The 14,545-nt window shown below is 40.9% G+C and overlaps 1 protein-coding gene across 2 annotated transcripts; it reads left to right on the top strand.

The window, feature by feature from the left end:
* The first annotated feature begins 1,475 nt into the window (after window positions 1–1,475).
* misp3 (MISP family member 3) lies at window positions 1,476–11,924 on the top strand. 2 transcript variants are annotated; one of them, XM_058091589.2, is made up of 4 exons: window positions 1,476–1,622; window positions 4,052–6,063; window positions 8,070–8,143; window positions 10,888–11,924. In XM_058091589.2, the coding sequence occupies exons 2-4, from the start codon at window positions 4,128–4,130 to the stop codon at window positions 10,975–10,977; spliced, it is 2,100 nt and encodes a 699-aa protein (XP_057947572.2). In that variant the 5' UTR covers window positions 1,476–1,622; window positions 4,052–4,127; the 3' UTR covers window positions 10,978–11,924. The 2 variants fall into 2 exon arrangements, with proteins under 2 accessions (XP_057947572.2, XP_057947573.2); XM_058091590.2 differs by having other exon boundaries at window positions 1,497–1,622; window positions 4,113–6,063.
* Window positions 11,925–14,545: the final 2,621 nt, after the last annotated feature.

Genomic DNA, 14,545 nt, shown 5'->3' with positions numbered 1-14,545 from the left:
GACTAAGTAAATTGCGAGTGGTTAGCGCGCAGGCCTCACTGCTAGGAGACCCCAGTTCAAGTCCACCTTCGGCCATCTCTGTTTGGAGTTTGCATGTTTTCCCCGTGCATGCGTGGGTTTTCTTCAGGTACTCCGGTTTCCTCCCACATTCCAAAAACATGCTAGGTTAATTGGCGACTCCAAATTGTCCATAGGTATGAATGTGAGTGTGAATGGTTGTTTGTCTATATGTGCCCTGTGATTGGCTGGCGACCAGTCCAGGGTGTACCCCACCTCTCGCCCGAAGACAGCTGGGATAGGCTCCAGCACCCCCGCAACCCTTATGAGGAAAAGCGGTAGAAAATGAATGAATGAGCTAGCTTACAATAGTCATTGGAATACACCTATTTTGGCTATGTAGCCCTCTGTAGACAGATGTCACCATACTTTCCTTTAGCATACCAGACAATAACTATGGCGCCATACCAGGAATGCATGCATTAGTAAGTGGATGGGATTTGTTTGCAATACCTGACAAGATGATATACAGTAAAGTCTCGTTATATCGATACTTTCAGGAGTCGGAAAAAATACCGATATAACCGGACTATCCATATATCCGATCCTGCGCCGAACAGCATTAAAAGTGGGCAATAATGCACTCGACATCAATCTTTGCTTAAGGATTTCAATACCAAAAAAGAACACGGCGAACGGCTGCTTCCAGTCAACTTTATTTTTCACACTTCCACCACCAGAGCACAGCACACACACCGATTCCCAAACACATGCCTGCAACAGAAGAACCAACGAAAGCCACCATGTACATATGAAAAACAGTGATTATTGCAAGCGATAAAAAGATATCTGAATACAACACAATTAAATACATGTATTTGTACGCTTGTGTCTTCGTTGGAATAGGTGTGTATGCTATGTCAGTTGGTTCTTCTGTTGCAGGCATGTGTTTGGCCAGCTATGTGGGGCTGGTTGAGCATGACCTGTGAACCAGGAAGTGCGGGAATCGGTGTGTGTGCTGCGCTCTGGTGGTGGAAGTGTGAAAAATAAAGTTGACTGGAAGCAGCCGTTCGCCGTGTTCTTTTTTGGTATTGAAATCCTTAAGGAAAAATTGATTTAAGCTGCTTTTGTATCGATATAAGCAGACCAAATTGGCTGGCGGGAGATGAAAAGGGCATCGTAGTAACCGGATTATCATAATAACCGGGTATCGTACTAACAGAACTAACTATATCATAAAAGACTAGAAATTTGCCGGGAAATGAAAATAGTATCGTAATAAGCAGTAATTCGTTATAACCGATATCAATATAACGAGACTTTACTGTAATAAAAAATATTACGCCAACTGATACTGAACTGTAGGTTGTTGTTATGAGCACATTTCTCTTTTTGTTGTCTAGCTTACAAAAGTAACACGTGTCACTTCCAAACAGGATTAGTTGAGCATTTCTTAATCCACAGCGGCAATAAAGTAAGCCTCTTGCGCTGGTGAGCATATTCTTCATTGTGGTTAATGGATTAGACGATGATTGCTGGTCAGCATTGTGTGCAGATGTGTTTTTGCGTGAGAGTGGACTTGTGTTGTTCCAGCGCTACATGTGTCATTCCGAGAGTGTGAGAAGGTAAGCGGAGCAATATTCTTTTATATTATGGTAATAGTCTGACAAAATGCAGCTATTTCTATGGAAATTGAGCATTACAAGTAAATATTGCATAAGGTGCAAAGGGCAACTGTAAACCAGCATACAGTACATTGATTTCATGTTTCAGTTTTTCTGCAAAATTTCAGTAATTTCTTTCTACCACCTTGGGACGCTGCTGCTCTCATAAAGGAGGGCAACTTTAATTTGTGCCGCCTGCACTAGATGTATTTTTAATGATGTGAAGATTTGCCTTTTCTTTTGATATTAAAACTATCTCCCTTGGATAATGAGACAAACACAATGCTGTTATGTAACTGGCCGTTTTAATCCACGCTCCCTTGTGGACTCTTTGAGCGTTTGAGGAGATACACCACTGTGATGTCCACTTTTTACATATGCAGTACAATAGTCCCTCGTTTATCACTGTTAATTCAATTCAGACCCGACCATGATAAGTGAATTTTGGCAAAGTAGGGTTAAATATTAATAAACTGAATATTTTTGTAGTTATAGCACTCGTTTATGATTTTCTAGATACATTTTTTTGACATTATTAGACATGAAACAACACTTTTGGTCACCTTTAAACTCCTATTATTCTTTGTTTACACCACATTGTACAGCTAAGGGATCATTGCAGGGACATCGACAGCCACCTGTGACATAGCAAACTAGTCAGCTAACTACTTAGCCTCTGTGATTTACTTAGTCTAAAGCTGAAGTATGAAGCCAAAAATGTACCACTTCCACATGGAATGGGAGGAGATGTTTTGTTTCACTCTCTCATGCTACAGAATACTTGATGTAACTTTTCATTTATTCATTCATTTTCTACCTCACATGCTGGAACCTATCCCAGCTGTCTTCAAGCAAGAGGCAGGGTACACCCTGGACTGGTCGCCAGCCAATCACAGGGCACATAAAGACAAACAACCATTCACACTCACATTCATACCTATGGACAATGTGGAGTCGCCAATTAACCTAGCATGTTTTTGGAATGTGGGAGGAAACCGGAGTCCTCTGGGAAATCTTACGCATGCACAGGGAGAACATGCAAACGGCACACAGAGATGGCCGAGGATGGAATTGAACTCGAGTCTCCTAGATGTGAGGCCTGCGCGCTAACCACTTGTCCGCCGTGCAGCCCAAATTCACAACTTTATTCTTGAAGTCTTTATTTTTTTCAATGCGGCCCTAATTGTACACGGATTAAGAGACACATTTACACAAAAATAATTTTGCGCTACCAGAAAAAAAGCTTCCTTTTACCGCATACATTATGTGATGAATGGACCTGTTGTTTGTTTATATCATATCATGCGCTAACCACTCGCCAGTCACAATTTACTTAGTCTAAACTTAAGGTTTTTAGGAGTGGGGAAGAAAGCCAAAGTATGAAGCCAAAAATGTACCACTTCCACACGGAATGGGAGGAGATGTTTTGTTTCATTCTCTCAAGCTACAGAATACCAAATATAACTTGTCTTTCAATAATGTATTATTGACTATTCAGACTTCAGCAACCACAGATTAGATTAGATTAGATTAGATTAGATAGATAGATAGATAGATAGATAGATAGATAGATAGATAGATAGATAGATAGATAGATAGATAGATAGATAGATAGATAGATGGATGGATGGATGGATGGATGGATGGACGGACGGACGGAGGGAGGGAGGGACGGACGGCTGGATGGATGGATGGATGGATGGATAGATGGATAGATAGATAGACAAATAGATAGATAGACTTCCTTTATTGTCATTGTACAATAACCCAGCTGTGAAATTGCCAATGAAATGTCGTTGCCTGGCTCCCTTATAATAATAAACAATAATGTGGAGAATAAATAGATGACATCAAATATGAACAATGATAAAATACAATAAAATACAGTGAGGTAGCGATATTTGAACGGCGATGTAGCGAGGGATGACTATGTACAGTAGGCGCCATATCCAGTGTCTCTGTTTACAGTATGCACGTTTGTCCCAATCCCAGTTTTCCAGTCCAGATTGTCTCTAATGATTGATGATTAGGACCTCATTTTATGCCTGGAGAATGGGAATTGTGTGTGCGTGAGAGAGAGATAGAGAGAGAGCGATAGAGAGAGAGAGTTTACCCCCAGGCTTTAAGCTGATTAAATAAAAGGTGAGTTCATGAGCTGCACAAGGGTCTAATAGAGCACTGATGCAGAGTACTTAGTTGAAGCAGTTATGTTAATCAAAGTTGAAAATATGCTTATAATAATTAGGAATCGGGGGGGGGGGGTCGGAGGGCCTTAGGCTACTTTGTGGACTATCAAATTGCAATCTGTGCAGTAGCACCGGTTACAAAAAGAAGAAGTAGTTGTCTTTGTCATAAACCAATGATTCCTCTGTCACTTTGTGTCCTTTCAGCCTCGACTGACTTGGCTTGTGATCAAAGATTCTCACTGGTCTTTTAAAAAAAAAAAAAAAGAAGAGATCCGTCACCATGGCAACAGTGTCCCTGCAAAAAGAAGAGGGTCCAACTGACTCACTTGAAGCGCAAGAAAGCCAGATGCAAGGTGACGCAAACCTCAGTTCCTCTGCGCTGGACCCAAAAGCTCCCAGAACAGAACCAGAAGAAGACACTGATGACGTGTTCCGAGACCAAACTGATGAAATGCTGCCAGAACTAGTACAAGATTCCCAGCATTCCCAGTCGAATCAGGAACCCGACATGAATCAAACAGATCAAAATGCTATCCAACCGCCTCCTTGTCTGTCCCTTAATGCCTCACAAAGACAGACATATCTGGAGAAAGAGAAGATGGAAGATACCACTGATGAGGTTAACTCCAATGAATACTTTATATCGACTCAATTTCGCCCAAATGTTCAAGAATCATCAACTTGTGAGGAGATTGCTCCACTAGCTGACTCTTCTCAAAGCAGTTTCAACACAGGTCCACCTAGAAGTATCCCAAGTTTGGTTGCCCAACAACAAACATCTCATTTTGCTGATGATATCAAAGCGGAGACAAACAAGGCGTGTTCCAAGTCTGCAGACCCAACTGTGGATGTAGTTCCCTTAGAAAACCAGCAAGGGGAGCTAATACCCGAAGGTCTACAAGGACCTACCCCCAAGGGCTCAAACCAGGAAGCTGCTCAACAGGTGCTTGGCCAGACCTCTGCACCTTTGTGTGTGGTTGCCATGGAGCTGTCCAATCAGGGCAGGGCTGCTTATAAAGGCTGTGTTGTCACTGTGAGAGAAAAGAAGGCTGGCTGGGTGGGGGAAAGGACACAGGGTGAAAGCGAAACAGGAGAACAGAGAAACGGCGGACTTGGAAAGAACCAGTCACAAGTTCTCATCGAAACGCAGGAAGAACATCTACAAGGACACATCAGTATGGAAAGCGATTCGAGCGATGATAGCCAGAGTGACAGTGGACTATCTGCAGACTTCTCACCACGCAGCACTTCCAACATCTCTACGGACTCCCAAGCACCTCCACTGAAAGAAACCCCCATTGATAAGGAGATCAGACGTGCCATTGAACGTGAACAAAGTCTGAGAAGATCCAGAGGGATGCCACATACATCCAAAGAATTTGTTGAGATCCCAGTAAGGAAAACTATTGGCGACTCCTTTGTTTCTTCCAACTCGGACAAATTCCAAGGCTTAGACAGGCAGCTAGCAAACAAAATGGTACAACAGGAAATCAGCGAGGAGCTCCGTCGAGAACAAGATCTGGTCAAGCTGGGGAAGGTTCCCGGTTTCTACGACAAAGGCACTGTTCGGCAACTTAAAGAGAAGAAGCTGATTTTCGAGGCCTTTCAAACCCACAGTGAGCCACCTTTGAGCGTGTCAGGCAGGAGTAAGGCTTCATCCTGGTCCTCCAGCAGTGACAGCTCCACTGTGGACACCCACGACGACAGCTCATCGCAGGCATCTACTGTAAAAAGCTCAGAGATGAAACAAAGTAGAGAAGATCAAAAAAGAGATGCGTATGCTTCTTCAACAACAAGAGGACCAGGATTATCTGAAGGCATGTCCTGCCAGGTCATCATCGTGGAGAACAACATGACTCTCTCAGGACAGAAGCTCCAGCGTGGCGTTTTGGAGGCAGACAACCCGAGTCGTGTTGATTCAGAAGCTTCTTATGTCTTCCCATCCAGTTCAGAAGGACACATTTTGGAGGCGGAAGAGATGATGTCCAAGAGGAACCCCTTTTTCAAGCTGCGTACTCCTACAAATGTCATTAAAGTGGAGCAGGATATCCGGGAGGCTCAAGAAAGGGAACGGGAGCTCCGTAAGCAGAGGGTCCACCTGTATGGGGGTGAGGGGGGAACAACAGGAGGAGGAGGTGATCTGAGAAGAAGCCTCCAAGTGTCTGTTCCAGATTCTTCTGCCTCACCTTCCAAGGGAGGAAGTGGAGCCACAGGAAGTAAGTACTGCAGTATGTGTGTATGGAGTATTGGGGAGTTGATGGAGGTGGCCCAGGGGAGAAGACACTGGCCTCCCAAGCTAGGGATAGTGGGTTCAAGTCCCAACTCGGTTTTGGTATATAGGTCTTCAAGCCCGAAAACCACAAAAATGATATTCGTTCATTTTCTACTGCTTATCCTGGTTTCCAGCCAATCACAGGGCACATATAGACAAACAACCATTCACACTCACATTCATACCTATGGACAATTTGGAGTCGCCAATTAACCTAGCATGTTTTTGGAATGTGGGAGGAAACCGGAGTACCCGGAGAAAACCCACGCATACACGGGGAAAACATGCAAACTCCACACAGAGATGGCTGAGGGTGGAATTGAACTTGGGTGTCCTAACTGCGAGGCACCGTGTGCTAACCACTCGCTAAAAAATAGCCAAAAATTATATTGATATTCATTCATTCATTTTCTACCGCTTATCCTCACAAGGGCCATGGGGAGTGCTGGAGCCTATCCCAGCTGTCTTCGGAGAGGCCAATCACAGGGCACATATAGACAAACAACCATTCACACTCACATTCATACCTATGGACAATTTGGAGTCGCCAATTAACCTAGCATGTTTTTGGAATGTGGGAGGAAACCGGAGTACCCGGAGAAAACCCGGGAACAACATGCCAACTCCACACAGAGGTGCTAACCACTCAAACACCGTGCAGCCAAAAATTCTATTGGTATTGATAATGATAAATGATAATATTGTGGTACACCTCCACAGTCTAAACAGATTCAATATCAGAGGTGTGTCAACATTTCTGACATTTCAAAGATAATAATGCCAGCTTCTATATTTGCTTTAATAATTCAAATGATACTTTTCCAGTCATGTTTATCAGGGAAACAGCTGTGTGACAGCTCTTATCATTGAATGTCATTATATTGGTGGCGCACCTCATGACGTGTCCTTATGATGTGTATCCAACGTGCCTTTGGACATTTCACACCAAAGTATATATATCATAATAATAATACACTGCAGGAAGCTCACGTCTCTGTTTGTTGTCAGGGAGTGTTGCCCCTGCTCTTTGTGTGAGTCTGAGTTGTATCATGGAGTATTAAAAGAAGGAACACAAAGCATGAACAGGGTGCGGCTATGATTTTTTTTTTTTTTTGTCCTGCGAAGGTATTCCTCCCACATTCCAAAAACATGCTAGTTTAATTAGCGACTCCAAATTGTCCATAGGTATGAATGTGAGTGTGAATGGTTGTTTGTCTATATGTGCCGTGTGATTGGCTGGCCACCAGTCCAGGGTGTACCCCGCCTCTCACCAGAAGACAGCTGGGATAGGCTCCAGCATACCCTTGTGAGATGGATGGACATTTGTGCAAAAGGAAAAGTTCCTTCTCCATTTATTTCAGTGTACTTATAAGTACACTGAAATAAATAGAAATAGGACGGCATGGCGGATGAGTGGTTAGCGTGCAGACCTCACAGCTAGGAGACCAGAGTTCAATTCCACCTCTGTGTGGATGCGTGGGTTTTCTCCGGGTACTCCGGTTTCCTCCCACATTCCAAAAACATGCTAGGTTAATTAGCGACTCCAAATTGTCCATAGGTATGAATGTGAGTGTGAATGGTTGTTTGTCTATATGTGCCCTGTGATTGGCTGGCGACCAATCACACTTATAAGTGTACTTATAAGTACACTGAAATTAAAAAAATATATATAAATAAATATATTTAAAATTTATAAATAATAAATAACAGAAATAATAGAAATAAATATATTTATTTTTTTGAATATATTTAAAAATAAATATATTTATTATTATTATCCTTAAAAAGTAGCCCTGAGTTCTGTAATAGGATGTAAAGGATTTCTGTAAAGGATTTTTGACTAGCATTCTTTCTAATAGAATTCTAAAAACAGCAAAGCACTCCTGTGACGGAGAGGATCTTTGACATTTTTGCAGCCAAGTTTGAATCAATTGTTTCTGCCTCCCCCAGGCCGCCCCGCTGTTGGAAAGCTCAGCATGTGGCCCCCAGGCCAGGATCAAAAAGAGACAATAAACAAGCCAAAGGTAAACAAAGTTCCTTCTCCATTTAACACTTTTACTTCAATTCTTCAGTTCTTGAGCTATTACGTTGTATAACAGTTTATATTCGATATTTGTGAAAGAATGGATCTGACGTACAGTCGCTATAGAGAATAATAATGTCAAGGAGATATCTAGTTCCATTAGAATAAACTCTTCCGCTCCAGCAAAACAGAGGGGGTGGGGGGTTATTCCATTGAGTGTTAATGAATATGAGTAGTTGTTCAAAGCAGGCAGGCTGCTGAGAGGATGCAAGCATCTCTTTTGCAGCAAATATGGGCCACAAACATCTGATAAGGTTCAGAACACACAGCAAGCAGCTTGTCTTCATAGATAAGAAGGAGGGAAAGGGGAGCGCTTGTTTATCTGCATGTGTGTGTGCTCTTGTCTTTCTATCTTATAACTTGACAACACACCTTTATCATGATGGTGTGTGTGTGTGTTGGTGGTGGTGTGTGTGTGTGTGTGTTTCACTCATTATCAGAAGGACAGGGAAGTCAATTGCACTAATTTCCATTACGTGCTCCGTGTCTTTTCCCGCTCACTTTTTTGTTCTCGCTGGCTGTTTGCTTATCTGTTAGACCAAATTGCTGATTAAAGTTTAAGAATAAACAAGACAATTTCAGGTCTCAGTCTTGCTAAATCACCCCCCCCCCCCCATCAGAATTTGACCTAAATGTAGTGGGATAGAAAAATTCAGTCCAAATGTCAAGGAATGGTTTCTGTAGCACCAATTCACAATGGACGTTATCTCAAGATACTTTATGTATGGAGACTGTCAAGATCCACGCCCCCCCCCAAAAACCAAACCCCACAAGAGCTAAAAATAAATCTTTCTCGACTATTTGGGTTGACATACAATGCAATGGATAACATAAATAATAGAGCTGTGGCACATGTGACCTTGGGGACGTTTCTGACCTAACTCATTTTTTATCAGTAAAAATTCGTTGTGTCACAAAATCTCATGAGATTAAAACAAGAAAAACAATTTACACTAGGTCTGGGACAATAATAAATGAATTAATCACACAATAAATGAAAATGAACTCAATATATTTTGCCAGGAAGAGAGCTCACAAGTTGGTTTGTTCCATAGAACAACAGCATGAATGGAGTGAGCCCCTTTGTTAGTTATGGAGTCTCTTTGTTTCAGTGGGTGAAGGCGGGGCCACACACACATACATACAGTGCAGAAGAGTGTAAATTAGTCAAAAATATTTGTTCTCACTTTCTAATAAGGTACAAAAATACAGTAGTTACTGAGAAACTAATGAAGAATTAACAAAGAACTAATGAGTAGTTACTATCTATCTATCCATCCATCCATCCATCCACCCATGCATCCATCCAACCATCCATGCATCCATCCAACCATCCATCTATCCTTCCAACCATCCATCCATCCATCCACCCATCATCCATCCATCCAACCATCCATGCATCCATCCAACCATCCATGCATCCATCCAACCATCCATCCATCCATCCATCCACCCATGCATCCATCCATCCATCATCCATCCATCCATCCATCCATCCACCCATGCATCCATCCAACCATCCATGCATCCATCCAACCATCCATCCAACCATCCATCCATCCATCCATCCATCCATCCATCCATCCTTCCATCCATCCATGCATCCATGCATCCATGCATCCATCCATCCATCCACCCATGCATCCATCCAACCATCCATGCATCCATCCAACCATCCATCCATCCAACCATCCATCCATGCATCCATCCAACCATCCATCCATCCATCCAACTATCCATCCATCCAACCATCCATCCATCCATCCATCCATCCATCCAACCATCCATCCATCCATCCAACCATCCATCCATCCAACCATCCATCCATCCATCCATCCATCCATCCAACCATCCATCCATCCATCCAACCATCCATCCATCCATCCAACCATCCATCCATGCATCCATCCAACCATCCATCCATCCATCCATCCATCCAACTATCCATCCATCCAACCATCCATCCATCCATCCATCCATCCATCCATCCAACCATCCATCCATCCATCCAACCATCCATCTATCCAACCATCCATCCATGCATCCATCCAACCATCCATCCATCCATCCATCCATGCATCCATCCATCCATCCATCCATCCATCCATCCATCCATCCATCCATCCATCCAACCATCCATCCATCCAACCATCCATCCATCCATCCATCCAACCATGCATCCATCCATCCATCCATCCAACCATCCATCCATCCATCCATCTATCCATCCATCCATCCATCCATCCATCTATCTATCCTATAATCTTCTCTCTGAAAAACAAACTCCAGGCTCATACTGGTGGATGATGAGTCTGTATTCATTTTGTGCTTTTAATTTGATGTTGTTCCTGTCTTAGTTTTACACAACCTTCAGTCCGCCAAAGATTTATGGGCACACTAGCCGGTTCATGTGTCCAAAAACCTGTGTAGGACCTTCTTTTTTAATAATATTAGAGCCCTCTAGACATGAAATAACACCCCTATAGTCATCTATACAATCATATTACCCAACATTGTAAATGCTAAAATATTTTTGTCACCCAGTGGCAGACTCACCGTGACCACTGTGGAATACTACATATACTACAATACTACAATACACATACATCCATCATTTTTTTCACCATACTTCACACCTTCTTCTTTATGATAGCTGACTCTCTCATTGTGCATTCTTGCCACCAGACTTCCCACAGCTCCAGACAGAAGACCCCTCTTGTCCACCTGTGGGAGTCCGGCCTGGTCAACGGACACAACCTGGACCATCAATCATGAAGAGACACTGAAAGTAAAACGAAAATAACATTTTTTGAAGTGAGCGAGTGTGGGTTAAGAAGATCAGCAGTGTGAGGGAGAACGAGGTCAAGGATTGAGGTAAGAGGAGTCCTTCAGGAAGATGGTCTATTTCTGGTACGGGTTGAAGAACACCACAACCTCAAAGCCTTTGACGACAAAACAAGTGCGGTTATCATTAATTTTTGAATGAATGTAATTATCAATAACCATTAACCAATCTGTCACCACTTCTTTAATGTTTTTATGATATGTTTATTACAGTACAAAGTTATAGTGTTTATATCATGATATATTTGACATTTTGAGTATTTTGATTACTGAGTTCCAATACAACACTACTATCAAAAAAGACCAAATCCCTCATTATTATAGAAGTTATCATAGAATGATATATATGTAATTAATTGCTGTATTTGTGTATGTTCCCAAAAAGTTGGCATTTTCCTAATGAGCTTCTGAATCACTCAGTGAGTCCCCAGATTGAACAAACGAGACTTCATCTCGTAGGCAACTTAGCGTGCTACATTTGGATTATGGTGCAATAAAGTTGATCTGGATTTAGGAGGTGAGTCATGACGGTCCAGAGTGCACATGCTTGAATAAAAAACACTCCTCTTCTGCTCCTGAGTCATGTAGTAAAATGTTGAACTTTGGAATGAAACTGGAGGAAGTTGGCACCCCACCTCACTCAAAACAATAGTCAGGTGGTCAAATAGGCTCAGTTTTTAGTGTGACGTTTGTGCTGTTTTGTGCAGTTAAAATGATCATTTGTGCTGCTTTTGTTTTTGGAATTTCATATTACAGTTATTGTTGCTATTTATGTCACTCCAAAAACAAGAGCAGCACAAACGTCGCACTAAAAACTGAGACTATTTTGGTTTCCGTTTCATTAGACTATTTTGGTTTCATGCTCGGAATGAAACCAAAATAGTCTCATTTTTTTGTGCGACATTTGTGCTGTTTTGTGCAGTTACATTGAACGTTTGTGCTGGTTTTGTTTTTGGAATTTCATATTACAGTTATTATTACTATTTATGTCACTCCAAAAACAAGAGCAGCACAAACGTCACACTAAAAACTGAGACTATTTTGGTATCATTTCAAGCATGAAACCAAAATAGTAATAATAACTGTAATATGAAATTCCAAAAACAAAAGCAGCACAAACGTTCATTTTAACTGCACATAACAGCACAAACAAAAATTTGGCTATTTTGGTTTCATTCCGAGCATGAAACCAAAAGAGCCACATTTTTTGTGCGACTATTTTCGTTTCATGCTCGGAATGAAACCAAAATAGTCTCAGTTTTTAGTGCTACGTTTGTGCTGTTTTGTGCAGTTAAAATGAACATTTGTGCTGCTTTTGTTTTTGGAATTTCATATTACAGTTATTGTTACTATTTATGTCACTCCAAAAGCAGCACAAACGTCGCACTAAAAACTGAGACTATTTTGTTTTCATTCCGAGCATGAAACCAAAATAGTAATAATAACTGTAATAAGTCACTCCAAAAACAAAAGCAGCACAAACATTCATTTTAACTGCACGTTTGTGCTGCTTTTGTTTTTGGAATTTCATATTACAGTTATTATTACTATATGTCACTCCAAAAGCAGCACAAATGTCACACTAAAAGCTGAGACTATTTTGTTTTCATTCCGAGCATGAAACCAAAATACTAATAATAACTGTAATATGTCACTCCAAAAACAAAAGCAGCACAAATGTTAATTTTAACTCCACAAAACAGCACAAACGTCGCACTAAAAACTGAGACTATTTTGGTATCATTTCAAGCATGAAACCAAAATAGTAATAATAACTGTAATATGAAATTCCAAAAACAAAAGCAGCACAAACGTTCATTTTAACTGCACATAACAGCACAAACGTTGCACATAACAGCACAAACGTTGCACAAAAAATGTGGCTATTTTGGTTTCATTCCGAGCATGAAACCAAAAGAGCCAAATTTTTTGTGCAACTATTTTGGTTTCATGCTTGGAATGAAACCAAAGTAGTCTCAGTTTTTAGTGCTACGTTTGTGCTGTTTTGTGCAGTTGAAATGAACATTTGTGCTGCTTTTGTTTTTGGAATTTCATATTACAGTTATTGTTACTATTTATGTCACTCCAAAAGCAGCACAAACGTCGCACTAAAAACTGAGACTATTTTGATTTCATTCCGAGCATGAAACCAAAATAGTAATAATAACTGTAATAAGTCACTCCAAAAACAAAAGCAGCACAAACATTCATTTTAACTGCACGTTTGTGCTGCTTTTGTTTTTGGAATTTCATATTACAGTTATTATTACTATATGTCACTCCAAAAGCAGCACAAATGTCACACTAAAAGCTGAGACTATTTTGTTTTCATTCCGAGCATGAAACCAAAATACTAATAATAACTGTAATATGTCACTCCAAAAACAAAAGCAGCACAAATGTTAATTTTAACTGCACAAAACAGCACAAACGTCGCACTAAAAACTGAGACTATTTTGTTTTCATTCCGAGCATGAAACCAAAATACTAATAATAACTGTAATATGTCACTCCAAAAACAAAAGCAGCACAAACGTTAATTTTAACTGCACAAAACAGCACAAACGTCGCACTAAAAACTGAGACTATTTTGGTATCATTTCAAGCATGAAACCAAAATAGTAATAATAACTGTAATATGAAATTCCAAAAACAAAAGCAGCACAAACGTTCATTTTAACTGCACATAACAGCACAAACGTTGCACAAAAAATTTGGCTATTTTGGTTTCATTCCGAGCATGAAACCAAAATAGCCAAATTTTTTGTGCGACTATTTTGGTTTCATGCTCGGAATGAAACCAAAATAGTCTCCGTTTTTAGTGCGACGTTTGTGCTGCTCTTGTTTTTGAAATGACATATTACAATTATTCACACTCACATTCATACCTATGGACAATTTGGAGTCGCTAATTAACCTAGCATGTTTTTGGAATGTGGGAGGAAACCGGAGTACCCGGAGAAAACCCACGCATGCACGAGGAGAACATGCAAACTCCACACAGAGATGGCCGAGGGTGGGTGGGATTGAACTCGGGTCTCCTAGCTGTGAGGTCTGTGCGCTAACCACTCGACCACCGTGCAGCCTAGAATGAAACCAAAATAGTCAATTTTTTTGTGCGACGTTTGTGCTGTTTTGTTATTAGAATTTCATATTACAGTTATTATTACTCTTTTGGTTTCATTCCAAGCATGAAACCAAAATAGTATCAGTTTTTAGTGCAACGTTTGTGCTGTTTTGTGCAGTTAAAATGAACGTTTGTGCTGCTTTTGTTATTAATACTATTTTGGTTTCATGCAGCACCCAGGTGAGGAAAAGCAGCATAGAAAAGATGGATGTTTCTATATTCATAGCATACATCTAACACAGGAAATATGCCATCCATTGGTATTTTTCATGCCGGAAATAACAAGACAAACATATTTTTGGTGTAATGAGCACTTGAATGTATGTCAGCTATAAAAGTGTTGACGATAAACGGCGGCAGATACGATCTGAA

The sequence above is a fragment of the Doryrhamphus excisus genome, linkage group LG9 (assembly GCF_037039965.1).
Source record: "Doryrhamphus excisus strain RoL-2023G ecotype Guam linkage group LG9, RoL_Dexc_Guam_v1.1, whole genome shotgun sequence".
NCBI lineage: Eukaryota > Metazoa > Chordata > Actinopteri > Syngnathiformes > Syngnathidae > Doryrhamphus > Doryrhamphus excisus.
This window is presented reverse-complemented; position numbering and strand designations above follow the sequence as displayed.